Consider the following 25698-nt stretch of genomic DNA (forward strand, 5'->3'; position numbering starts at 1 on the left):
TGTCTGACCCTGGGTGTGTGTGATGAGACAGTGTGGAGGGAGCTTCATTCTGTGTCTGACCCTGGGATTGTGTGATGGGTCAGTGTGGAGGGAAATTCAGGCAAAGTCTGACCCTGGGAGTGTGTGATGGGATTGTGTGTAGGGAGATTCACTCAGTGACTGAATCAGAGAGTTTGTATTGGGACAGTGTGGAGGGTGATTCACTCTGTGTCTGACCCTGGGAGTGTGTGATGGGAAAGTGTGGAGGGAGATTCACTTTTTGTCTGACCTCGGGAGTGTGTGATGGGATGGTGTGGAGGGAGCTTCACTCTGTCTGATCCCAGGAGTGTGTGATGGTACGGTGTGGAGGGAGATTCACTCTGTGTCTGCCCTTGGGTGTGTGTGATGGGATGTTGTGGAGGGAGCTTCATTCTGTGTCTGACCCTGGGAGTGTGTGAATGGGACAGTGTGGAGGAAGTTTCACTGTGTCTGACCCTGGGAGTGTGTGATGGAATGGTGTGGATGGAGATTCACTCTGTGTCTGAACCAGAAAGTTTGTGAGGGGTGGTCTGGAGGGAGATTCACTCTGTGTCTGAACCAGAGAGTTTCTGATGAGATGGTGTGGAGGGCGATTCACTCTGTGTCTGACCCTGGGAGTGTGTGATGGGACAGTGTGGAGGGAGTTTCGCTCCGTGTCTGTCCCTGAGAGTGTGTGATGGGACAGTGTGCAGGGAGATTAATTCTGTGTCTGCCCCTGGGAATGTGTGATGGGACGGTGTGGAGGGAGATTCACTCTCTCTCTGACCCCGGGAGTGTGTGATGGGACAGTGTGGAGGGAGATTCACTCTGTGTCTGACCCTGGGAGTGTGTGATGGGACAGTGTGGAGGGAGATTCACTCTGTGTCTGCCCTTGGGTGTGTGTGATGGGATGTTGTGGAGGGAGCTTCAGTCTGTGTTTGACCCTGGGATTGTGTGATGGGACAGTGTGCAGGGAGATTCACTCAGTGTCTGACCCTGGGAGTGTGTGATGGGACGGTGTGGAGGGAGCTTCAGTCTGTGTCTGACCCTGGGAGTGTGTGATGGGACAGTGTGGAGGCAGATTCCTTCTGTGTCTGACCCTGGGAGTGTGTGTTGGGACAGTGTGGAGGCAGATTCCTTCTGTGTCTGACCCTGGGAGTGTGTGCTGGGACGGTGTGGACGGAGATTCACTCTGTGTCTGACCCTGGGAGTGTGTGATGGGACGGTGTGGACGGAGATTCACTCTGTGTCTGACCCTGGGAGTGTGCGATGGGACAGTGTGCAGGGAGATTCACTCATTGTCTGAACCAGAGTGTTTGTGACGGGACAGTGTGGAGGCAGATTCCTTCTGTGTCTGACCCTGGGAGTGTTTGTGATGGGACAGTGTGGAGGCAGATTCCTTCTGTGTCTGACCCTGGGAGTGTGTGATGGGACAGTGTGGAGGCAGATTCCTTCTGTGTCTGACCCTGGGAGAGTGTGATGGGACAGTGTGGAGGGAGATTCACTTTGTGTCTGACCCTGGGAGTGTGTGATGGGACAGTGTGCAGGGAGATTAATTCTGTGTCGGCCCCTGGGAATGTGTGATGGGACGGTGTGGAGGGAGATTCACAGTGTGTCTGACCCCGGGAGAGTGCGATGGGACAGTGTGGAGGGAGATTCACTCTGTGTCTGCCCCTGGGATTGTGTGATGGGACAGTGTGGAGGGAGATTCACGCAAAGTCTGACCGTGGGAGTGTGTGATGGGACAGTGTGGAGGGAGATTCCCTCTGTGTCTGACCCTGGGAGTGCGTGATGGAATGGTGTGGAGGGCGATTCACTCTGTGTCTGACCCTGGGAGTGTGTGATGGGTCACTGTGGAGGGAGTTTCACTCTCTCTCTGACCCTGGGAGTGTGTGATGGGTCACTGTGGAGGGAGTTTCACTCTCTCTCTTACCCCGGGAGTGTGTGATGGGACAGTGTGCCGGGATATTCACTCTGTGTCTGCCCCTGGGTTTGTGTGATGGGACAGTGTGGAGGGAGATTCCTTCTGCGTCTGACCCTGGGAGTGTGTGATGGGACAGTGTGGAGGAAGCTTCACTGTGTCTGACCCTGGGAGTGTATGATGGGACAGTGTGCAGGGAGATTAATTCTGTGTTTGCCCCTGGGAATGTTTGATGGGACGCTGTGGAGGGAGATTCACTCCGTGTCTGACCCCGGGAGAGTGCGATGGGACAGTGTGAAGGGAGATTCACTCTGTGTCTGCCCCTGGGTGTGTGTGATGAGACAGTGTGGAGGGAGCTTCATTCTGTGTCTGACCCTGGGATTGTGTGATGGGTCAGTGTGGAGGGAAATTCAGGCAAAGTCTGACCCTGGGAGTGTGTGATGGGATTGTGTGTAGGGAGATTCACTCAGTGACTGAATCAGAGAGTTTGTATTGGGACAGTGTGGAGGGTGATTCACTCTGTGTCTGACCCTGGGAGTGTGTGATGGGAAAGTGTGGAGGGAGATTCACTTTTTGTCTGATCCCGGGAGTGTATGATGGGATGGTGTGGAGGGAGCTTCACTCTGTCTGATCCCAGGAGTGTGTGATGGGACGGTGTGGAGGGAGATTCACTCTGTGTCTGCCCTTGGGTGTGTGTGATGGGATGTTGTGGAGGGAGCTTCATTCTGTGTCTGACCCTGGGATTGCGTGATGGGACAGTGTGGAGGGAGATTCACTCTGTGTCTGACCCTGGGAGTGTGTGATGGGACAGTGTGCAGGGAGATTCCTTCAGTGTCTGACCCTGGGAGTGTGTGATGGGACAGTGTGGAGGCAGATTCCTTCTGTGTCTGACCCTGGGAGAGTGTGATGGGACAGTGTGGAGGGAGATTCACTTTGTGTCTGACCCTGGGAGTGTGTGATGGGACAGTGTGCAGGGAGATTAATTCTGTGTCGGCCCCTGGGAATGTGTGATGGGACGGTGTGGAGGGAGATTCACTGTGTGTCTGACCCCGGGAGAGTGCGATGGGACAGTGTGGAGGGAGATTCACTCTTTGTCTGCCCCTGGGATTGTGTGATGGGACAGTGTGGAGGGAGATTCACGCAAAGTCTGACCGTGGGAGTGTGTGATGGGACAGTGTGGAGGGAGATTCCCTCTGTGTCTGACTCTGGGAGTGTGTGATGGAATGGTGTGGAGGGCGATTCCCTCTGTGTCTGCCTCTGGGTTTGTGTGATGGGACAGTGTGCAGGGAGATTCCTTCTGCGTCTGACCCTGGGAGAGTGTGATGGGACAGTGTGGAGGAAGCTTCACTGTGTCTGACCCTGGGAGAGTGCGATGGGACAGTGTGAAGGGAGATTCACTCTGTGTCTGCCCCTGGGTGTGTGTGATGAGACAGTGTGGAGGGAGCTTCATTCTGTGTCTGACCCTGGGATTGTGTGATGGGTCAGTGTGGAGGGAAATTCAGGCAAAGTCTGACCCTGGGAGTGTGTGATGGGATTGTGTGTAGGGAGATTCACTCAGTGACTGAATCAGAGAGTTTGTATTGGGACAGTGTGGAGGGTGATTCACTCTGTGTCTGACCCTGGGAGTGTGTGATGGGAAAGTGTGGAGGGAGATTCACTTTTTGTCTGACCCCGGGAGTGTGTGATGGGATGGTGTGGAGGGAGCTTCACTCTGTCTGATCCCAGGAGTGTGTGATGGTATGGTGTGGAGGGAGATTCACTCTGTGTCTGCCCTTGGGTGTGTGTGATGGGATGTTGTGGAGGGAGCTTCATTCTGTGTCTGACCCTGGGAGTGTGTGATGGGACAGTGTGCAGGGAGATTCCTTCTGTGTCTGACCCCAGGAGTGTGTGAATGGGACAGTGTGGAGGAAGTTTCACTGTGTCTGACCCTGGGCGTGTGTGATGGAATGGTGTGGATGGAGATTCACTCTGTGTCTGAACCAGAAAGTTTGTGAGGGATGGTGTGGAGGGCGATTCACTCTGTGTCTGACCCTGGGAGTGTGTGATGGGACAGTGTGGAGGGAGATTCACTCTGTGTCTGTCCCTGAGAGTGTGTGATGGGACAGTGTGGAGGGAGATTCACTCTGTGTCTGACCCTGGGAGTGTGTGATGGGACAGTGTGCAGGGAGATTCACTCAGTGTCTGACCCTCGGAGTGTGTGATGGGACGGTGTGGAGGGAGCTTCAGTCTGTGTCTGACCCCGGGAGTGTGTGCTGGGACGGTGTGGAGGGAGCTTCAGTCTGTGTCTGACCCTGGGAGAGTGTGATGGGACAGTGTGGAGGAAGCTTCACTGTGTCTGACCCTGGGAGTGTGTGATGGGACAGTGTGCAGGGAGATTAATTCTGTGTCGGACCCTGGGAATGTGTGATGGGACGGTGTGGAGGGAGATTCACTCTGTGTCTGCCCCTGGGATTGTGTGATGGGACAGTGTGGAGGGAGATTCACGCAAAGTCTGACCCTGGGAGTGTGTGATGGGACAGTGTGGAGGGAGATTCCCTCTGTGTCTGACCCTGGAAGTGTGTGATGGGTCACTGTGGAGGGAGTTCCACTCTCTCTCTGACCCCGGGAGTGTGTGATGGGACAGTGTGGAGGGAGATTCCCTCTGTGTCTGCCCTTGGGTGTGTGTGATGGGATGTTGTGTAGGGAGCTTCAGTCTGTGTTTGACCCTGGGACTGCGTGATGGGACAGTGTGGAGGGAGATTCACTCTGTGTCTGACCCCGGGAGAGTGCGATGGGACAGTGTGAAGGGAGATTCACTCTGTGTCTGCCCCTGGGTGTGTGTGATGAGACAGTGTGGAGGGAGCTTCATTCTGTGTCTGACCCTGGGATTGTGTGATGGGTCAGTGTGGAGGGAAATTCAGGCAAAGTCTGACCCTGGGAGTGTGTGATGGGATTTTGTGTAGGGAGATTCACTCAGTGACTGAATCAGAGAGTTTGTATTGGGACAGTGTGGAGGGTGATTCACTCTGTGTCTGACCCTGGGAGTGTGTGATGGGAAAGTGTGGAGGGAGATTCACTTTTTGTCTGATCCCGGGAGTGTATGATGGGATGGTGTGGAGGGAGCTTCACTCTGTCTGATCCCAGGAGTGTGTGATGGGACGGTGTGGAGGGAGATTCACTCTGTGTCTGCCCTTGGGTGTGTGTGATGGTATGGTGTGGAGGGAGATTCACTCTGTGTCTGCCCTTGGGTGTGTGTGATGGGATGTTGTGGAGGGAGCTTCATTCTGTGTCTGACCCTGGGAGTGTGTGATGGGACAGTGTGCAGGGAGATTCCTTCTGTGTCTGACCCCAGGAGTGTGTGAATGGGACAGTGTGGAGGAAGTTTCACTGTGTCTGACCCTGGGCGTGTGTGATGGAATGGTGTGGATGGAGATTCACTCTGTGTCTGAACCAGAAAGTTTGTGAGGGATGGTGTGGAGGGCGATTCACTCTGTGTCTGACCCTGGGAGTGTGTGATGGGACTGTGTGCAGGGAGATTAATTCTGTGTCTGCCCCTGGGAATGTGTGATGGGACGGTGTGGAGGGAGATTCACTCTCTCTCTGACCCCGGGAGTGTGTGATGGGACAGTGTGGAGGGAGATTCCCTCTGTTTCTGACCCTGGGAGTGTGTGGTGGGTCACTGTGGAGGGAGTTTCACTCTCTTACCCCGGGAGTGTGTGATGGGACAGTGTGCAGGGATATTCACTCTGTGTCTGCCCCTGGGTTTGTGTGATGGGACAGTGTGCAGGGAGATTCCTTCTGCGTCTGACCCTGGGAGAGTGTGATGGGACAGTGTGGAGGAAGCTTCACTGTGTCTGACCCTGGGAGTGTGTGATGGGACAGTGTGCAGGGAGATTAATTCTGTGTTTGCCCCTGGGAATGTTGATGGGACGCTGTGGAGGGAGATTCACTCTGTGTCTGACCCTGGGTGTGTGTGATGAGACAGTGTGGAGGGAGCTTCATTCTGTGTCTGACCCTGGGATTGTGTGATGGGTCAGTGTGGAGGGAAATTCAGGCAAACTCTGACCCTGGGAGTGTGTGATGGGATTGTGTGTAGGGAGATTCACTCAGTGACTGAATCAGAGAGTTTGTATTGGGACAGTGTGGAGGGTGATTCACTCTGTGTCTGACCCTGGGAGTGTGTGATGGGAAAGTGTGGAGGGAGATTCACTTTTTGTCTGACCTCGGGAGTGTGTGATGGGATGGTGTGGAGGGAGCTTCACTCTGTCTGATCCCAGGAGTGTGTGATGGTACGGTGTGGAGGGAGATTCACTCTGTGTCTGCCCTTGGGTGTGTGTGATGGGATGTTGTGGAGGGAGCTTCATTCTGTGTCTGACCCTGGGAGTGTGTGAATGGGACAGTGTGGAGGAAGTTTCACTGTGTCTGACCCTGGGAGTGTGTGATGGAATGGTGTGGATGGAGATTCACTCTGTGTCTGAACCAGAAAGTTTGTGAGGGGTGGTCTGGAGGGAGATTCACTCTGTGTCTGAACCAGAGAGTTTCTGATGAGATGGTGTGGAGGGCGATTCACTCTGTGTCTGACCCTGGGAGTGTGTGATGGGACAGTGTGGAGGGAGTTTCGCTCCGTGTCTGTCCCTGAGAGTGTGTGATGGGACAGTGTGCAGGGAGATTAATTCTGTGTCTGCCCCTGGGAATGTGTGATGGGACGGTGTGGAGGGAGATTCACTCTCTCTCTGACCCCGGGAGTGTGTGATGGGACAGTGTGGAGGGAGATTCACTCTGTGTCTGACCCTGGGAGTGTGTGATGGGACAGTGTGGAGGGAGATTCACTCTGTGTCTGCCCTTGGGTGTGTGTGATGGGATGTTGTGGAGGGAGCTTCAGTCTGTGTTTGACCCTGGGATTGTGTGATGGGACAGTGTGCAGGGAGATTCACTCAGTGTCTGACCCTGGGAGTGTGTGATGGGACGGTGTGGAGGGAGCTTCAGTCTGTGTCTGACCCTGGGAGTGTGTGATGGGACAGTGTGGAGGCAGATTCCTTCTGTGTCTGACCCTGGGAGTGTGTGTTGGGACAGTGTGGAGGCAGATTCCTTCTGTGTCTGACCCTGGGAGTGTGTGCTGGGACGGTGTGGACGGAGATTCACTCTGTGTCTGACCCTGGGAGTGTGTGATGGGACGGTGTGGACGGAGATTCACTCTGTGTCTGACCCTGGGAGTGTGCGATGGGACAGTGTGCAGGGAGATTCACTCATTGTCTGAACCAGAGTGTTTGTGACGGGACAGTGTGGAGGCAGATTCCTTCTGTGTCTGACCCTGGGAGTGTTTGTGATGGGACAGTGTGGAGGCAGATTCCTTCTGTGTCTGACCCTGGGAGTGTGTGATGGGACAGTGTGGAGGCAGATTCCTTCTGTGTCTGACCCTGGGAGAGTGTGATGGGACAGTGTGGAGGGAGATTCACTTTGTGTCTGACCCTGGGAGTGTGTGATGGGACAGTGTGCAGGGAGATTAATTCTGTGTCGGCCCCTGGGAATGTGTGATGGGACGGTGTGGAGGGAGATTCACAGTGTGTCTGACCCCGGGAGAGTGCGATGGGACAGTGTGGAGGGAGATTCACTCTGTGTCTGCCCCTGGGATTGTGTGATGGGACAGTGTGGAGGGAGATTCACGCAAAGTCTGACCGTGGGAGTGTGTGATGGGACAGTGTGGAGGGAGATTCCCTCTGTGTCTGACCCTGGGAGTGCGTGATGGAATGGTGTGGAGGGCGATTCACTCTGTGTCTGACCCTGGGAGTGTGTGATGGGTCACTGTGGAGGGAGTTTCACTCTCTCTCTGACCCTGGGAGTGTGTGATGGGTCACTGTGGAGGGAGTTTCACTCTCTCTCTTACCCCGGGAGTGTGTGATGGGACAGTGTGCCGGGATATTCACTCTGTGTCTGCCCCTGGGTTTGTGTGATGGGACAGTGTGGAGGGAGATTCCTTCTGCGTCTGACCCTGGGAGTGTGTGATGGGACAGTGTGGAGGAAGCTTCACTGTGTCTGACCCTGGGAGTGTATGATGGGACAGTGTGCAGGGAGATTAATTCTGTGTTTGCCCCTGGGAATGTTTGATGGGACGCTGTGGAGGGAGATTCACTCCGTGTCTGACCCCGGGAGAGTGCGATGGGACAGTGTGAAGGGAGATTCACTCTGTGTCTGCCCCTGGGTGTGTGTGATGAGACAGTGTGGAGGGAGCTTCATTCTGTGTCTGACCCTGGGATTGTGTGATGGGTCAGTGTGGAGGGAAATTCAGGCAAAGTCTGACCCTGGGAGTGTGTGATGGGATTGTGTGTAGGGAGATTCACTCAGTGACTGAATCAGAGAGTTTGTATTGGGACAGTGTGGAGGGTGATTCACTCTGTGTCTGACCCTGGGAGTGTGTGATGGGAAAGTGTGGAGGGAGATTCACTTTTTGTCTGATCCCGGGAGTGTATGATGGGATGGTGTGGAGGGAGCTTCACTCTGTCTGATCCCAGGAGTGTGTGATGGGACGGTGTGGAGGGAGATTCACTCTGTGTCTGCCCTTGGGTGTGTGTGATGGGATGTTGTGGAGGGAGCTTCATTCTGTGTCTGACCCTGGGATTGCGTGATGGGACAGTGTGGAGGGAGATTCACTCTGTGTCTGACCCTGGGAGTGTGTGATGGGACAGTGTGCAGGGAGATTCCTTCAGTGTCTGACCCCAGGAGTGTGTGAATGGGACAGTGTGGAGGAAGTTTCACTGTGTCTGACCCTGGGAGTGTGTGATGGAATGGTGTGGATGGAGATTCACTCTGTGTCTGAATGCAGAAAGTTTGTGAGGGGTGGTCTGGAGGGAGATTCACTTTGTGTCTGACCCTGGGAGTGTGTGATGGGACAGTGTGCAGGGAGATTAATTCTGTGTCGGCCCCTGGGAATGTGTGATGGGACGGTGTGGAGGGAGATTCACTCTGTGTCTGAGCCCGGGAGAGTGCGATGGGACAGTGTGGAGGGAGATTCACTCTGTGTCTGCCCCTGGGATTGTGTGATGGGACAGTGTGGCGGGAGATTCACGCAAAGTCTGACCCTGGGAGTATGTGATGGGACAGTGTGGAGGGAGATTCCCTCTGTGTCTGACCCTGGGAGTGTGTTATGGGTCACTGTGGAGGGAGTTTCACTCTCTCTCTCTGACCCCGGGAGTGTGTGATGGGACAGTGTGGAGGGAGATTCACTCTGTGTCTGAACTGGGAGTGTGTGATGGGACAGTGTGGAGGGAGATTCCCTCTGTGTCTGCCCTTGGGTGTGTGTGATGGGATGTTGTGGAGGGAGCTTCAGTCTGTGTTTGACCCTGGGATTGTGTGATGGGACAGTGTGCAGGGAGATTCACTCAGTGTCTGACCCTGGGAGTGTGTGATGGGACGGTGTGGAGGGACCTTCAGTCTGTGTCTGACCCTGGGAGTGTGTGCTGGGACGGTGTGGAGGGAGATTCACTCTGTGTCTGACCCTGGGAGTGTGCGATGGGACAGTGTGCAGGGAGATTCACTTATTTTCTGAACCAGAGTGTTTGTGATGGGACAGTGTGGAGGCAGATTCCTTCTGTGTCTGATCCCGGGAGTGTGTGATGGGTCATTGTGGAGGGAGCTTCACTCTGTGTCTGACCCTGGGAGTGTGTGATGGGACAGTGTGGAGGCAGATTTCTTCTGTGTCTGACCCTGGGAGAGTGTGATGGGACAGTGTGGAGGGAGATTCACTTTGTGTCTGACCCTGGGAGTGTGTGATGGGACAGTGTGCAGGGAGATTAATTCTGTGTCGGCCCCTGGGAATGTGTGATGGGACGGTGTGGAGGGAGATTCACTCTGTGTCTGACCCCGGGAGAGTGCGATGGGACAGTGTGGAGGGAGATTCACGCAAAGTCTGACCCTGGGAGTGTGTGATGGGACAGTGTGGAGGGAGATTAATTCTGTGTCTGCCCCTGGGAATGTTTGATGGGACGCTGTGGAGGGAGATTCACTCTGTGTCTGACCCCGGGAGAGTGCGATGGGACAGTGAGGAGGGAGATTCACTCTGTGTCTGCCCCTGGGTGTGTGTGATGGGACAGTGTGCAGGGAGATTCACTCAGTGTCTGAACCAGAGTGTTTGTGATGGGACAGTCTGGAGGGAGATTCCTTCTGTGTCTGACCCCGGGAGTGTGTGATGGGACAGTCTGGAGGGAGATTCCTTTTGTGTCTGACCCTGGGAGTGTGTGATGGGATGGTGTGGAGGGAGATTCACTCTGTGTCTGACCCTGGGAGTGTGTGATGGAATGGTGTGGAGGGAGATTCACTCTGTGTCTGACCCCGGGAGTGTGTGAATGGGACAGTGTGGAGGAAGTTTCACTGTGTTTGACCCTGGGAGTGTGTGATGGAATGGTGTGGATGGAGATTCACTCAGTGTCTGAACGAGAGTGTTTGTGATGGGACAGTCTGGAGGGAGATTCCTTCTGTGTCTGACCCCGGGAGTGTGTGATGGGACAGTGTGGAGGGAGATTCACTCTGTGTCTGACCCCGGGAGAGTGCGATGGGACAGTGTGGAGGGAGATTCACTGTGTGTCTGCCCCTGGGTGTGTGTGATGAGACAGTGTGGAGGAGCTTCATTCTGTGTCTGACCCTGGGATTGTGTGATGGGTCAGTGTGGAGGGAAATTCAGGCAAAGTCTGACCCTGGGAGTGTGTGATGGGATTGTGTGTAGGGAGATTCACTCAGTGACTGAATCAGAGAGTTTGTATTGGGACAGTGTGGAGGGTGATTCACTCTGTGTCTGACCCTGGGAGTGTGTGTTGGGAAAGTGTGGAGGGAGATTCACTTTTTGTCTGATCCCGGGAGTGTATGATGGGATGGTGTGGAGGGAGCCTCACTCTGTCTGATCCCAGGAGTGTGTGATGGGACGTTGTGGAGGGAGATTCACTGTGTGTCTGCCATTGGGTGTGTGTGATGCGACGTTGTGGAGGGGGCTTCAGTCTGTGTCTGACCCTGGGAGTGTGTGATGGGAAGGTGTGGAGGGAGCTTCAGTTTGTGTCTGACCCTGGGAGTGTGTGATGGGACAGTGTGGAGGGAGCTTCACTCTGTCTGATCCCAGGAGTGTTTGATGGGACGGTGTGGAGGGAGATTCACTCTGTGTCTGCCCTTGGGTGTGTGTGATGGGATGTTGTGGAGGGAGCTTCATTCTGTGTCTGACCCTGGGACTGCGTGATGGGACAGTGTGGAGGGAGATTCACTCTGTGTCTGACCCTGGGAGTGTGTGATGGGACAGTGTGCAGGGAGATTCACTCAGTGTCTGAACCAGAGTGTTTGTGATGGGACAGTCTGGAGGGAGATTCCTTCTGTGTCTGACCCCGGGAGTGTGTGATGGGACAGTCTGGAGGGAGATTCCTTTTGTGTCTGACCCTGGGAGTGTGTGATGGGATGGTGTGGAGGGAGATTCACTCTGTGTCTGACCCTGGGAGTGTGTGTTGGAATGGTGTGGAGGGAGATTCACTCTGTGTCTGACCCCGGGAGTGTGTGAATGGGACAGTGTGGAGGAAGTTTCACTGTGTTTGACCCTGGGAGTGTGTGATGGAATGGTGTGGATGGAGATTCACTCTGTGTCTGAACCAAAAAGTTTGTGAGGGGTGGTCTGGAGGGAGATTCACTCTGTGTCTCACCCTGGGAGTGTGTGATGGGACAGTGTGGAGGGAGATTAATTCTGTCTGCCCCTGCGAATGTGTGATGGGACGGTGTGGAGGATGATTCACTCTCTCTCTGACCCCGGGAGTGTGTGATGGGACAGTGTGGAGGGAGATTCACTCTGTGTCTGACCCTGGGAGTGTGTGATGGGACAGTGTGGAGGAAGTTTCACTGTGTCTGACCCTGGGAGTGTGTGATGGAATGGTGTGGATGGAGATTCACTCTGTGTCTGAACCAGAAAGTTTGTGAGGGGTGGTCTGGAGGGAGATTCACTCTGTGTCTCACCCTGGGAGTGTGTGATGGGACAGTGTGGAGGGAGATTAATTCTGTCTGCCCCTGGGAATGTGTGATGGGACGGTGTGGAGGATGATTCACTCTCTCTCTGACCCCGGGAGTGTGTGATGGGACAGTGTGGAGGGAGATTCACTCTGTGTCTGACCCTGGGAGTGTGTGATGGGACAGTGTGGAGGGAGATTCAGTCTCTCTCTGACCCCGGGAGTGTGTGATGGGACAGTGTGGAGGGAGCTTCAGTCTGTGTCTGACCCTGGGAGTGTGTGCTGGGACGGTGTGGAGGGAGATTCACTCTGTGTCTGACTCTGGGAGTGTGTGATGGGACAGTGTGGAGACTGATTCACTCTGTCCCATCACACACTCCCATGGTGAAGATACTGAGTGAATCTCCCTCTATACTGTGCCATCACACACTCCTCGGTTGAGATACAGAATGAATCTCCTTCCACACCATCACATCACACACCCCCAGTGTCAGACAAATAGTGATGCTCCTTCCACACCCTCCTATCAAACACTCCCTCAGTGACACACAGTGTGCAGGAAGCTTCACTCTGTGTCTGACCCCGGGACTGTATGATGGGACAGTGTGGAGGGAGATTCACTTTGTGTCTGACCCCGGGAGTGTGCGATGCGACAGTGTAAACGGAGATTCACCCTGTGTCTGACCCTGGGAGTGTGTTATGGGACGTTGTGGAGGGAACTTTTTCTCTGTATCTGACCCTGGGTGTGTGTGAAGTTGGCCCTGTTATTGCTTACCTCCAGCAGTGAAGTTCTGTTCATCACCAGCACCATATTGATGTTGCTGTCTACGCTGTCCAACAGCAGCAGCTCATTGGTGCTACTGGGCTGATGGAAGTTGAAAGGGGAACTGGATCCCAGGCAGGTGCCTTCCGAGTCGATGTAACAGAACTGGTAGAACGTGGGACTTTCAGCAGGGATCTGGCTCGCTGTAGGGTTTGGAATAGTGATCATCCTTTGTGTGGTGAACACATACTCATATTCACACACATGTGGTCAAACAGCTGAATGCAGGGTCACAGATACAGAATGCACACACACCCCAAGGAACAGAGAAATACTGTCTTTGCTGACACAGTTCCATGGACACACAGAGAAAGTTATGTACATGCAGGAACATTGAGACACAGACCTGCGCACAGGATCGTAGAAACAGTCCTGTTTAAGTGTCTTTGGCCCAAAATGTCGACTGCTTATTTGCCTACATTGATGCTGCCTGGTTTTCTGAGTTCCTCCTGCATTGTGTGTATTGTTCAAGATTTGCACCATCTGCAGAAACCTTTGTCTTAGAACATAGAGACACGAGCATCGACACACACACATGCACGTACAAATTGGCAGTATCTCACACACATGCATGCAGGCAAAGATAGAGTTATACACATGTACATCAGAAATGGAAATGCAGGACTTGAGAGATCAACACACACAAACACGCACACCCTCCTTCCACTACACTCCTCCCCATCTCCGTGAACCCCCTCCCTCCCCTGAACCATTCCCTGCCTCTGTGAAACCCCCTCCCTTCCCTACACCCATTCCTGACTCTATGAACCCAACCCATCACACACACACACACAGCATTATAACAGAGCAATGCAAAACACAGTCATCTACACAAACCACCAAATGCATCTGTCTCTGTGTTCCTGTATGTTGTTATGTGTTTGTGTTCTGTGTATCAGTATGTATGTGTATGTCAAGGCTGGTCTTGGCACTGACCTTCAAAGCAGACAGATGAATCAATTATCACTCCCTGATCTTGCTGGGGAGAGGATGACCACACAAAAGTGTAATAATCATGGAGAGATCTCCACCCCATCTGGCAGACAGAAGGTTAAAACAGTGGTTAGTATACAGCTGGAGTATCATGGAGTGGCAGAGACAGGGAGAGGGGCTGGAGAGAATCAGAGACAGAGGGGTGTAGGGGAGTGAGGTGGGCGCAGAGATAGGGCACATCTAAAACATGTTCCTTGAGTGTGAGAGACCAAGCTAGCTGTGAGATTGTCAATAACGTTGAGTGCAGGCAAGGGGAGAGGTCGAGTGGGTGCATATTTATTGTGGGCAGGGAAGACATGTTGAGTGTTGGCAAGGGAAAGGTTGAGTAGGATGTAATGCTGAGGCTTTATAAGATGTTGGCCAGACCACATCTGGAGTATTGCGCCTTTGGAAACCATGACTTAAAAAGGATGTGCTGGCATTGGAGAGGGTCCAGAGGAGGTTCACGAGAATTATTCAGGGAATTAAAGGGTTAATCTATGCAGTGCCCATGCTCATTGGAGTTTAGTAGAATGAGGGAGGATCTCACTGAAACCTACCAAATATTGAAAGGCTGAGATAGAGTGAATGTAGAGATGATTTTCCCAATAGTGGTAGAGACTGGTATCAGAGGGCACAACCTCAGAATAGAAAGACGTCCATTTAGAACAGAGACAAGGAGGAATTTTTTTAGCCAGGGTTGTGAATCTATTCATTGCCACAGATGGCTGTGGTGGCCTAGTCATTTATATTTAAAGCAGAAGTTGATAGGTTCTTGATTAGTCAGAGCGTCAAAGGTTACGGGGAGAAGTCAGGAGAATGGGGTTGAGAGGGAAAATAAATCAGCCTTGATGGAATGGCAGAGCAGACTCGATGGGCTGAATGGCCTGATTCTGCTCCTACATCTTATGGTACATATTTAATGTGGGCAGGGTGGACTTGCTGAGTGTGGGCACGGGACACAACATCAGATACTAACCTTGAAGAGGCCAATCCAATCTCTGGAATTCCAGTGGCTGGGTGAAAGGAGAGTGTAGCGGCATTCCACGGGAATCCCAGGGATGTAGGATGAAGCAACATTGTGGAAGGTGATCTCCACCCAGGTCAGCTCCAGAGTTTCCATTTGAGATACTATCACCTGAAACAAGACCAAGATGTAATGCACCCCGTTGTTATACAGTAACAGACACGTCCCCACCAGTACTGTACTACGGTGTTAAACAGTGACAGACCAGTCCCACCAGTACTGTACCTCGGTGTAATACTGTAACAGTTGGAAAGATTTTGGTATCAGAAGCGACTTTTGGTGAGACTGTGGAATTATCAGTACAAGCGTCCTGTTTCAGTGTTTACGAAAAGTCACTCAGCTCCGGGTATAGGCGCTCAGGGTACAGTATAGGGAATAATCTGGGTATCTGACGGATCAGCCAGTATGTCCATTTCTCTCGTCCAATGGCGTTAGGGACCACGGGCAATGTCACAATTGATTGTTCAATGCCGGCTGACGATGTAAAGGTAACAGTTGTATCCATGACTCCAGCCAATGGCGGCGCAGATCAAAACTTTTTTTTACCGACATATGCAACAGTATTAATCAGGCAGTCCGCCAAGGGTGGCCACTGCATCTCCTAGACCAGCTAGAATGTAACGCGACCGTGTTGCTTGAAACACTGAGCAAATATAACATATCTGGATTAGGTACATCGTAACCACGAGTGAGTAAATTGTTACGAGGCCCCGATACAATGCATCTCATCCCAGATACGAAGTAACTGAGCAGAGATACATTGTAATCCAGCCCAGATGCATATAGATTGTGTCCCAGCCCCGATACCACGTAGCCAAGGCTGATACATTGCACCATGTCTAGACACAAAGTAACCCGGCCGGATAAATGCAAATCTATTCAGATACAATATGACTTGACCCAGGTACAAAATAACTGGAAACTGATACGTTGTAATCTGGCCCAGACACAGCATAATTTGGAGCAGCTACCATGTAATTTGCTGCTCTGCCGCCTCGGAACAGTTTGACATCCCCAGCCACACATCACATCTATCCCTTCTCCGTGCCTAATCCCATAGACCCGCGCCTGGACTATAACCCTCCATATCTCTCATGTTCCTATCCAAACCCACTTCCACTCGCACCACCCTCGAAGTGAAGAGGTGCCCCTTAAATGCTTCACATTTCACCTGTAACCACTGGCATCTAGTTCTAGTCCCACCCAACCTCACTGGAGAACACCTGCTTGCATTTACCCTAACTATACCCCTCACGATTTTGTAAACCTTTGTCAAATCAAATCTCAAAATGTGTGGGCAGAACAGGTCAAGTCAAGCCAAGTCACTTTTATTGTCATTTCGACCATAACTGCTGGTACAGTGCATAGTAAAAACGAGACAACATTTTTCAGGACCATGGTGTTACATGACACAGTACAAAAAACTAGACTGAACTTCGTAAAAAAACACCACAGAGAAAGCTACACTAGACTACAGACCTACACAGGACTGCATAAAGTGCACAAAAACAGTGCAGGTATCACAATAAATAATAAACAGGACAAAATAAATAGGTGTGTTGATTATTCTTACTTTACTCCTCCTTCCACTTCCACAACCCACTTCTCACCAGAAGTTTGTCGCCTTCAGTGGACAAGTGGGCGAGGGTGTTTCAGAATTGTTGGGACATCACAGTTTGTGATTGTTTTGCTCAAATCGGTGCGTCTCGGAAGTCCTCCAATCAGCGTGCTCAATAACAAAGGGCAGCTGGGAATTGTAGGCCGGAAAAGGTGACCGAGCACGATGCGTTCAGGGCATCGAGACTACAAACCCCAGGTGCTGAACTTCCCAATTGATTAAGTGCACCGGAAGAGGCCACTCAGCCCGTTCACTGCTTTGTAGAATACCGAGACAGGCCCTGCGGCCAAACTGGCCCTTGCCGACAAAGATTCCCCACCCCAGCTTGTCTCATTTGCCCGAGTTTAGCTGTATCCCTCTGAACCTTTCTGATCTGTGTACCTGTCCAAGTGTCCTTTAAACCTAGTTATTGTAGCAGAGTAAGGTAAGAGGGGTTGTTCAACGGAGATGTGCGGCGTAAATTTATTTTACACAGAGAGCAGTGGGGGCCTGGAACGCGCTGCCATGATGGTGCTGGAAGTAGATGCCATGAGGTTAAAGATTAGCTTTATTTGTAACATGTACATCGCAAAATATAGTGAAATATGGTGTTTGCGTCAAATCAAATTAGTGAAGATTGTGTTGGGAGTAGTTGACAAGCCTCCAGTACCAGGATAACATGGTGCCTAACCTGTACGTCCTTGGACTGTGGGAGAAAGCCGGCGCACTCACTCAAATCGGGCGTCTCCGCGCTCTTCCAATCAGCGTGCACGATATCAAAGGGCCGCTTGGAATTCTGGGCCGGCAAAGGTGACCGAGCACGATGCGTTCAGGGCATCGAGTGTGCAAATCCCGGGTGCTGAACTTCCCAGTTGATCAAGTGTCACCCGGTCATAGAGAGAAATGCAAACACTTTATAGACGGCAGGGGAAATTAAACCGCGATCGGTGATCGCTGGCACTGTAAAACGCTACGGTACCGTGCTGCCCTACTTTTAAGAGGGCCTTAAGCGGACACGTGACTATGCAGGAAATAGAGGGATATGGACACCGTCTAAGCAGAAGGGATTAGTTCCTTCCCGCCATTACGGGCATTTACACTATACGCTGCATCCGCAAGGCAAACAGCATTATGAAGGACCCCACGCACCCCTCATACAAACTATTCTCCCTCCTGCCGTCTGGGAAAAGGCACCGAAGTATTCGGGCTCATTACTAGACTATGTAACAGTTTCTTCACCCAAGCTATCAGACTCCTCAATACCCGAAGCCTGGACTGACACCTTACTGCCCTATTGTCCTGTTTATTATTTATTGTAATGCCTGTAATGTTTTGTGCACTTTATGCAGTCCTGGGTAGGTCTGTAGTCCAGTGTAGTTTTTTTGTGTTGATTTTTATGTAGTTCAGTCTAGTTTTTGTACTGTGTCATGTAACACCATGGTCCTGGAAAAATGTTCTCTCGTTTTTACTATGTACTGTACCAGCAGTTATGGTCGAAATGACAATAAAAGTGACTTGACTTGATATAATGACCAGCTTAATTAGTTCAGCACAGACCTGTGGGCGGGGCTTCATTGTTGACAATCTCCAGATGCTGGAAATCCAGAGCAACACACACAAGATGGTGGAGGAACTCAGCAGGCCAGGCACGATCTATGGAAAAGAGTAAACAGTCAACTTTTCCGGCTGAGACCCTTCATCGGGACTAAGGGGGAAAATGTCAGAATAAAAGGGGTGGGGGAAGGGAAAGAAGCTAGCGGGAAGGTGATAGGTGAAGCTGGGTGGGAAATATAAAGGGATGGAGAGGAAAGAATCTGATAGGAGAGGAAAGTGGACGACAGGAGAAAGGGAATGGGGAAGAGGCTGGTAAGAAGTAGTGAAAGGTAGAATGGGGAATGGGGGGTGTGGGGTAGTATACACGCCAGAAGGAGAGATCGATGTTCATGCCATCAGGTTGGAGGGTAACCAGATGGAATACAAGGTCTTGCTCCTCCACTTCGAGGGGTGGCCTCATCTTGGCACTAGGTACAGCCATGATGGTCGACCAGCACGTGGAGATGTCTGTGGGGGAATGCTGCCGACTGGCACATTCTCGGCTGCAGGAGTACGTGCTGAGGGACGGACGGAAATTTGGTGCAGCCACTGCAAGAGCCCAGTGGGGAAGGACCACAGTGTAGAGGGTTCTTCTCCCGCGGGAGTTGAGGGGTATGGGGGCGGGGTGTATACCCTTCAACAAGGGTATGTAAATATGAAATAACAGAGTGCCACCTGGGAGGCAAAAAGTGTGGAAATGTAATGACAGTAATGGAAGCATTTGTAAAGGATTGAGTCATTGAATGGTTTATTGTACATAATTTTATTTTTGAATAAAGTATATTTTGATTAATTTAAAAAAAAAATCAAGGTAGAGCCATGATCCAAAACATGCCCTCTTATCATTACTACCATCAGTGAGGAGGTACAGGAGCCTGAAGACTCACACTCAATGATTCAGGAACAGATTCTTCCCCTCTGCCATCAGATTTTTGAATGAACGAACAGTACCCCACTATTCCGCTGCTAGAAAAAAGTTAACAACTTATGTCAGTTATAATAAACCTGACTGATTCCTCACCACATCCTGTGGGACTCCCTGACTGTCTGGGCAGGCCCAGTGTTCTACCTGTTCCTGCCCCACTGAACTGGTGTCTGTAGGCCTCGACTCCATTCTATCCCCATTGGTTCAGTCCCTTCCCACCTACAACCATGACACATTGCACACTCTTGATTATTTCAATCACTTTCAATTCCCTGGTTCAGATTGCCCCATTTTCACCATGGATGCCCAGTCCTACACACTGATCCCCCATCAGTAAGGCCTTAAATCTCTCCACTCCTTTCTAGACACCAGACCTAACCAGTTCCCCACCACCACCACCCTCTTCCATCTGGCAGAACTGGTCCTCACACTCATTAAATTCTCTTTCAGATCCAAGGGGTAGCCATGGGCACTCGCATGAGCCCCAGCTATGCCCATCTTTTCGTTGCTGTGTAGAACAGTCCATGTTCCAAGCCTTGCCTGGTAAACGCAAGCACGAGGAAATCTGCAGATGCTGGAAATTCCGGCAACACACACACACACACACACACACACAAAATGCTGGTGGAACGCAGCAGGCCAGGCAGCATCTCTAGGAAGTACAGTCAACGTTTCAGGCCGAGACCCTTCATCAGGACATACCTAGTCCTGACGAAGGGTCTCGGCCTGAAACGTCGACTGTACTTCTTCCTATATATGCTGCCTGGCCTGCTGCATTCCACCAGCATTTTGTGTGTGTGTGTGTTGCCTGGTAAAGCTCCCCAGCTCTTTCATGGCCTCCACTACAACCACGATGAGGCCACTCTCAGGTTGGAGGAGCAACACCTCATTCTTTCTGGGTAGTCTGCAACCTGATAGCATGAGCATCGATTTCTCCAACTTGCTGACCATTACCCCACTGGCTTTTAGGGCAGCAATGAAGGTCCTTCATCTGTGTCTGTACTGCCACACTCAGATGTAGGATTCTTCATTGCTGTTTCTGTGACAGTTTTGATTTACCTGTCAGGGTTGTCAGCTGAACCCACAAACCTGGAGACTCTTAGTCTGGCCTCTACCCTTTGACTTGTTTGGCATGGGTGACCCTATCAAGAGCCAAAGCACAAAGCCCTGACTCCAGCCATCACAGCTCTCCAGGCCAAATCTCCAAACCCTACGACAAGGTTGTAGTCTTCTTGGATGATCGATTTCTCTAACTTCAGGTAATTTCTCCCCTTTCTCCTTCTCTCTTTGTCCATCCCCATTCTGACTCCTCTCATACCCTTTTCATCCAATGGCAATGTTCCTAAAATTGCTTCAACAAATTAGAATTTTAAAAATTCTACTGTTATTGCAACCAGTCAACAAAAGAGGGGCAGATTGAGAGACTGTGACAGAGATAGAGAGAGATAGGAAAGTGAGTGTATAGAGAAAGAGAGAAAAATGTAGGGAGGGAGTTCCAGAACTTGGGGATCTGGACAGCTAAAGGAGGAGAGATGGTGAAGTGTGCAGGGGTCTGAGAGGGTAACAGAGGGTGGGTTGTCACTGAGATGGGGAGGAGCATAGGTACCAGAATGGGTCACAGACTTGGGGAGGGGTGTCGGGGCTCAGGGGAGTTCATGAGAATGGGGTGAGGTTTAATTCAGCTCCAGTATCTGGGCCCTTTCCAGTTTAATTACAACTTTCCTATTGCAGAGTGATTAAAACTGAGCGCAATATTCCAAGTTAGTACTTTTGACAATAATACCTCTATCAAGTCACCCCTTAGCCTTCTTGGCTCTAGGGAAAACAGTCACAGCCTGTCCAATGTCTCCCCATAAAAGCTCTCCAATCCAGGCATTCTGGTTAAACTCCTCTGTATTCACATCCCACCTGTGGAGTGGAGACCTGAACAGCACACAGTGCTTCAAACGAGGTCTAACCAGTGTCTTGTAAAGTGGCAACTGTTGTATTAAACATGGAGTGGCAGAGCACAGAAGTAGGTCCTTCAGTCAATCACATTCATGCTGACCTCTCTGCCCTTCTACACCAATCCCATTTGCCCCCATTACACACCCTGCCTGTTTAGGTTTCTGTTGTTTTTTTCTTATTATTGTGTACTTCATCTTCTGTGCTTTTTAATGCTACATCGGATCTGGAGTAACAATTATTTCATTATCCTTTATATTTGTGTAGAGGAAAAGACACTTAAAAACCCCCGATTCTTGGATCTTGAATTATGGAGCGGTTTTTCTAACTTCCCAGTGCACTTGACAACACAGGGTGATAAGTAAGGTGGATGGCATGCTTGCCTCCATCAGTCAGGGCACCGAGTATAAGAGTCAGGAAGTCACATTGCACCTGTATAAAACTCTGGTCAGGATGCACTTGGAGTTTTGTGTTCAGTAGTGGTCGCCCCATTACAGGAAGGGTATGGGGGCTTTGGAGAGGGTGCAGAGGAAGTTCACCAGGATGCTGTCTGGATTACAGGGCTTGAACTATAAGGAGAGGCTGGACAAACTTGGGTTGTTTTCTCTGGAGTGGCGGAGACTGAGGGGACACTTGATATGATCATGAGAGACAGTAGACAGCTGGCATCTTTCTCCCAGGGTTGAAATACCTAACACCAGCATTTAAACTGAGAGAGGATAAGTTCAAAGGAGACGTGCAGGAAAAGTTTTTTTTTCACAGTGATTTCTACAGATGTACCCTGCAGAGTATTCTATAGGTTGCATCTTTATCAGGCTCCAGCCTCCACGGAGGAGGTATAGGGGCCTGAAGACATACACTCAACATTTCAAGAACAGCTTCTTCCCCACCGCCATCAGATTTCCGAACAAAGAATGAACTTGTCAACACTGCCTCGCCAGTCTTTTTCCTTTTTCTGCTTTCTTTTTGAACTACTTATTTAATTTAATCTTTAAGTATGTATTGCAATGTACTACTGCCACATAACAAATTTCACGACGTGTGCGGGTGATATCAAACCTGATTCTGATTCTGGTGAGCTCCTGGAATGAACGCCTCACAGTTCCCATCGGGCAAAACACGAGATTCTGAAAATCCAGAGTAACACATGCAAAATGCTGGAGGAACTCAGCAGGCCAGGCAGCTTCTATGGAAATGAATGAACAGTCGACGTTTCAGCCGATACCCTTCTTCTGGACTCAAGGTACAGAAACCTCCCATACCACCAAGTTCAGGAACAGTTACTTCCCTTCAGTTCCTGAACCAACCAGCACAACCCTGTGATCTCAATGGACTTTGTCTTCTTTTTGTTCTAATTTTGTTCTTTCTTCAATGCCTCTACTCCCTCAGCAGGCAAAATAAACTTGTCATTTCCTTGACAACCCGAAACAATTTTTATCAATGTGTCCTCTATGGATGCATCACAGTTTGATACAACAACTGCTCTGCTGTGACCGCAGAGAGTTGTGGACACAGCTCAGCACATCTGGAAACCAGCCTCCCCTCCATGGACTCTGTCTACACTTCCCACTGTCTCAGTGAAGCAGCCAACAGAATCAAAGACCCCACCCACCCCAGATATTCTCTCTCCCCCCTCTCCCATCAGGCAGAAGATACAAAAGCCTGAAAGCACGTTCCACCAGGCTCGAGGACAACTTCTACCGCACTGTTATCAGACTATGGAACAGTTCTCCGGTACAATAAGATGAACTCTTGATCTTACAATCTACCTTGTCATGAGCCTGCATCTTATTGCCTGCCTGCACTGCACTCTCTCTGCAGCTGTGACACTTTATTTTGCACTCTGTTATTGTTTCCCTTGTTCTACCTCAATGCCAATGATCTGATCTGTGTGAACAGTGTGTAAGACAAGCTTTTCACTGTATCTCAGTATGGGTGGCAGTAATAAACCAGGTCACGAATTTACCCGAGGAACCTTTCCCATCCATCCAAGTTCTCGCTTGAGGACATTTGAAAAGAAACCCGACAATCGCCCCTTTTACAGCAGATAGATCATGTGGGGATCCCAAAAAGTGGAGGGCTGACACAACTTCAATAATCACTGGACCCGAGGACCTGGACACAGGAGTCAAGGAGATTCTACCCACTGAGCCCCCACACCCCTTCCTCTGCAAACTGACGAAGGAGGAGGGAGGGAGGGTCCGGGACATGTGCAGAATCCAGGAGGGAACAGAGAGCAGGTGGGGTCCAGGAAATGTACAGAATCTGGGCGGGAACAGAGAGCAGGTGGGGTCCGGGACACGTACAGAATCTGGGCGGGAACAGAGAGCAGGTGGGGTCCGGGACATGTACAGAATCTGGGTGGGAACAGAGAGCAGGTGGGGTCTGGGACGCGTACAGAATCCGGGAGGGAACAGAGAGCCGGTGGGGTCCGGGACATGTACAGAATCCGGGAGGGAACAGAGAGCAGGTGGGGTCCGGGACATGTACAGAGTCCAGGAGGGAACAGAGAGCAGGTGGGGTCTGGGACGCGTACAGAATCCAGGAGGGAACAGAGAGCAATTGGGCTCCGGGACATGTACAGAGTCTGGGAGGGAACAGAGAGCAGGTGGGGTCCAGGAAATGTACAGAATCTGGGCGGGAACAGAGAGCAGGTGGGGTCCGGGACACGTACAGAATCTGGGTGGGAACAGAGAGCAGGTGGGGTCCGGGACATGTACAGAATCTGGGTGGGAACAGAGAGCAGGTGGGGTCTGGGACGCGTACAGAATCCGGGAGGGAACAGAGAGCCGGTGGGGTCCGGGACATGTCAAGAATCCGGGAGGGAACAGAGAGCCGGTGGGGTCCGGGACATGTACAGAATCCGGGAGGGAACAGAGAGCAGGTGGGGTCCGGGACATGTACAGAGTCCAGGAGGGAACAGAGAGCAGGTGGGGTCTGGGACGCGTACAGAATCCAGGAGGGAACAGAGAGCAATTGGGCTCCGGGACATGTACAGAGTCTGGGAGGGAACAGAGAGCAGGTGGGGTCCAGGAAATGTACAGAATCTGGGCGGGAACAGAGAGCAGGTGGGGTCCGGGACACGTACAGAATCTGGGCGGGAACAGAGAGCAGGTGGGGTCCGGGACATGTACAGAATCTGGGTGGGAACAGAGAGCAGGTGGGGTCTGGGACGCGTACAGAATCCGGGAGGGAACAGAGAGCCGGTGGGGTCCGGGACATGTCAAGAATCCGGGAGGGAACAGAGAGCCGGTGGGGTCCAGGACATGTACAGAATCCGGGAGGGAACAGAGAGCAGGTGGGGTCCGGGACATGTACAGAGTCCAGGAGGGAACAGAGAGCAGGTGGGGTCTGGGACGCGTACAGAATCCAGGAGGGAACAGAGAGCAATTGGGCTCCGGGACATGTACAGAGTCTGGGAGGGAACAGAGAGCAGGTGGGGTCCAGGAAATGTACAGAATCTGGGCGGGAACAGAGAGCAGGTGGGGTCCGGGACACGTACAGAATCTGGGCGGGAACAGAGAGCAGGTGGGGTCCGGGACATGTCAAGAATCCGGGAGGGAACAGAGAGCCGGTGGGGTCCGGGACATGTACAGAATCCGGGAGGGAACAGAGAGCAGGTGGGGTCCGGGACATGTACAGAGTCCAGGAGGGAACAGAGAGCAGGTGGGGTCTGGGACGCGTACAGAATCCAGGAGGGAACAGAGAGCAATTGGGCTCCGGGACATGTACAGAGTCTGGGAGGGAACAGAGAGCAGGTGGGGTCCAGGAAATGTACAGAATCTGGGCGGGAACAGAGAGCAGGTGGGGTCCGGGACACGTACAGAATCTGGGCGGGAACAGAGAGCAGGTGGGGTCCGGGACATGTACAGAATCTGGGAGGGAATGGAGAGCAGGTGGGGTCTGGGACGCGTACAGAATCCGGGAGGGAACAGAGAGCCGGTGGGGTCCGGGACATGTACAGAATCCGGGAGGGAACAGAGAGCAGGTGGGGTCCGGGACATGTACAGAGTCCAGGAGGGAACAGAGAGCAGGTGGGGTCTGGGACGCGTACAGAATCCAGGAGGGAACAGAGAGCAATTGGGCTCCGGGACATGTACAGAGTCTGGGAGGGAACAGAGAGCAGGTGGGGTCCAGGAAATGTAAAGAATCTGGGCGGGAACAGAGAGCAGGTGGGGTCCGGGACACGTACAGAATCTGGGCGGGAACAGAGAGCAGGTGGGGTCCGGGACATGTACAGAATCTGGGTGGGAACAGAGAGCAGGTGGGGTCTGGGACGCGTACAGAATCCGGGAGGGAACAGAGAGCCGGTGGGGTCCGGGACATGTACAGAATCCGGGAGGGAACAGAGAGCAGGTGGGGTCCGGGACATGTACAGAGTCCAGGAGGGAACAGAGAGCAGGTGGGGTCTGGGACGCGTACAGAATCCAGGAGGGAACAGAGAGCAATTGGGCTCCGGGACATGTACAGAGTCTGGGAGGGAACAGAGAGCAGGTGGGGTCCAGGAAATGTACAGAATCTGGGCGGGAACAGAGAGCAGGTGGGGTCCGGGACACGTACAGAATCTGGGCGGGAACAGAGAGCAGGTGGGGTCCGGGACATGTACAGAATCTGGGTGGGAACAGAGAGCAGGTGGGGTCTGGGACGCGTACAGAATCCGGGAGGGAACAGAGAGCCGGTGGGGTCCGGGACATGTCAAGAATCCGGGAGGGAACAGAGAGCCGGTGGGGTCCGGGACATGTACAGAATCCGGGAGGGAACAGAGAGCAGGTGGGGTCCGGGACATGTACAGAGTCCAGGAGGGAACAGAGAGCAGGTGGGGTCTGGGACGCGTACAGAATCTGGGCGGGAACAGAGAGCAGGTGGGGTCCGGGACACGTACAGAATCTGGGCGGGAACAGAGAGCAGGTGGGGTCCGGGACATGTACAGAATCTGGGAGGGAATGGAGAGCAGG

At 52.0% G+C, this 25698-nt stretch overlaps 1 protein-coding gene across 1 annotated transcript in view; it reads right to left on the reverse strand.

Moving 5' to 3' along the window:
* LOC140741645 (calcium-binding and coiled-coil domain-containing protein 1-like) overlaps window positions 1-17858 on the reverse strand; it is a 79335-nt gene extending 61477 nt beyond the window's left edge. Inside the window, exons 1-4 of the mRNA XM_073071929.1 lie at window positions 17839-17858; window positions 14637-14795; window positions 13622-13721; window positions 12638-12828 (exon numbers count right to left, since the gene is read on the reverse strand). Of these exons, the coding sequence (XP_072928030.1) occupies window positions 12638-12828; window positions 13622-13721; window positions 14637-14795; window positions 17839-17856 (468 nt within the window). The 5' untranslated portion in view covers window positions 17857-17858. The remainder of the gene's footprint in view (window positions 1-12637; window positions 12829-13621; window positions 13722-14636; window positions 14796-17838) is intronic.
* Between the last annotated feature and the right edge of the window lie 7840 nt (window positions 17859-25698).

This window comes from Hemitrygon akajei, chromosome 18 (assembly GCF_048418815.1).
Source record: "Hemitrygon akajei chromosome 18, sHemAka1.3, whole genome shotgun sequence".
NCBI lineage: Eukaryota > Metazoa > Chordata > Chondrichthyes > Myliobatiformes > Dasyatidae > Hemitrygon > Hemitrygon akajei.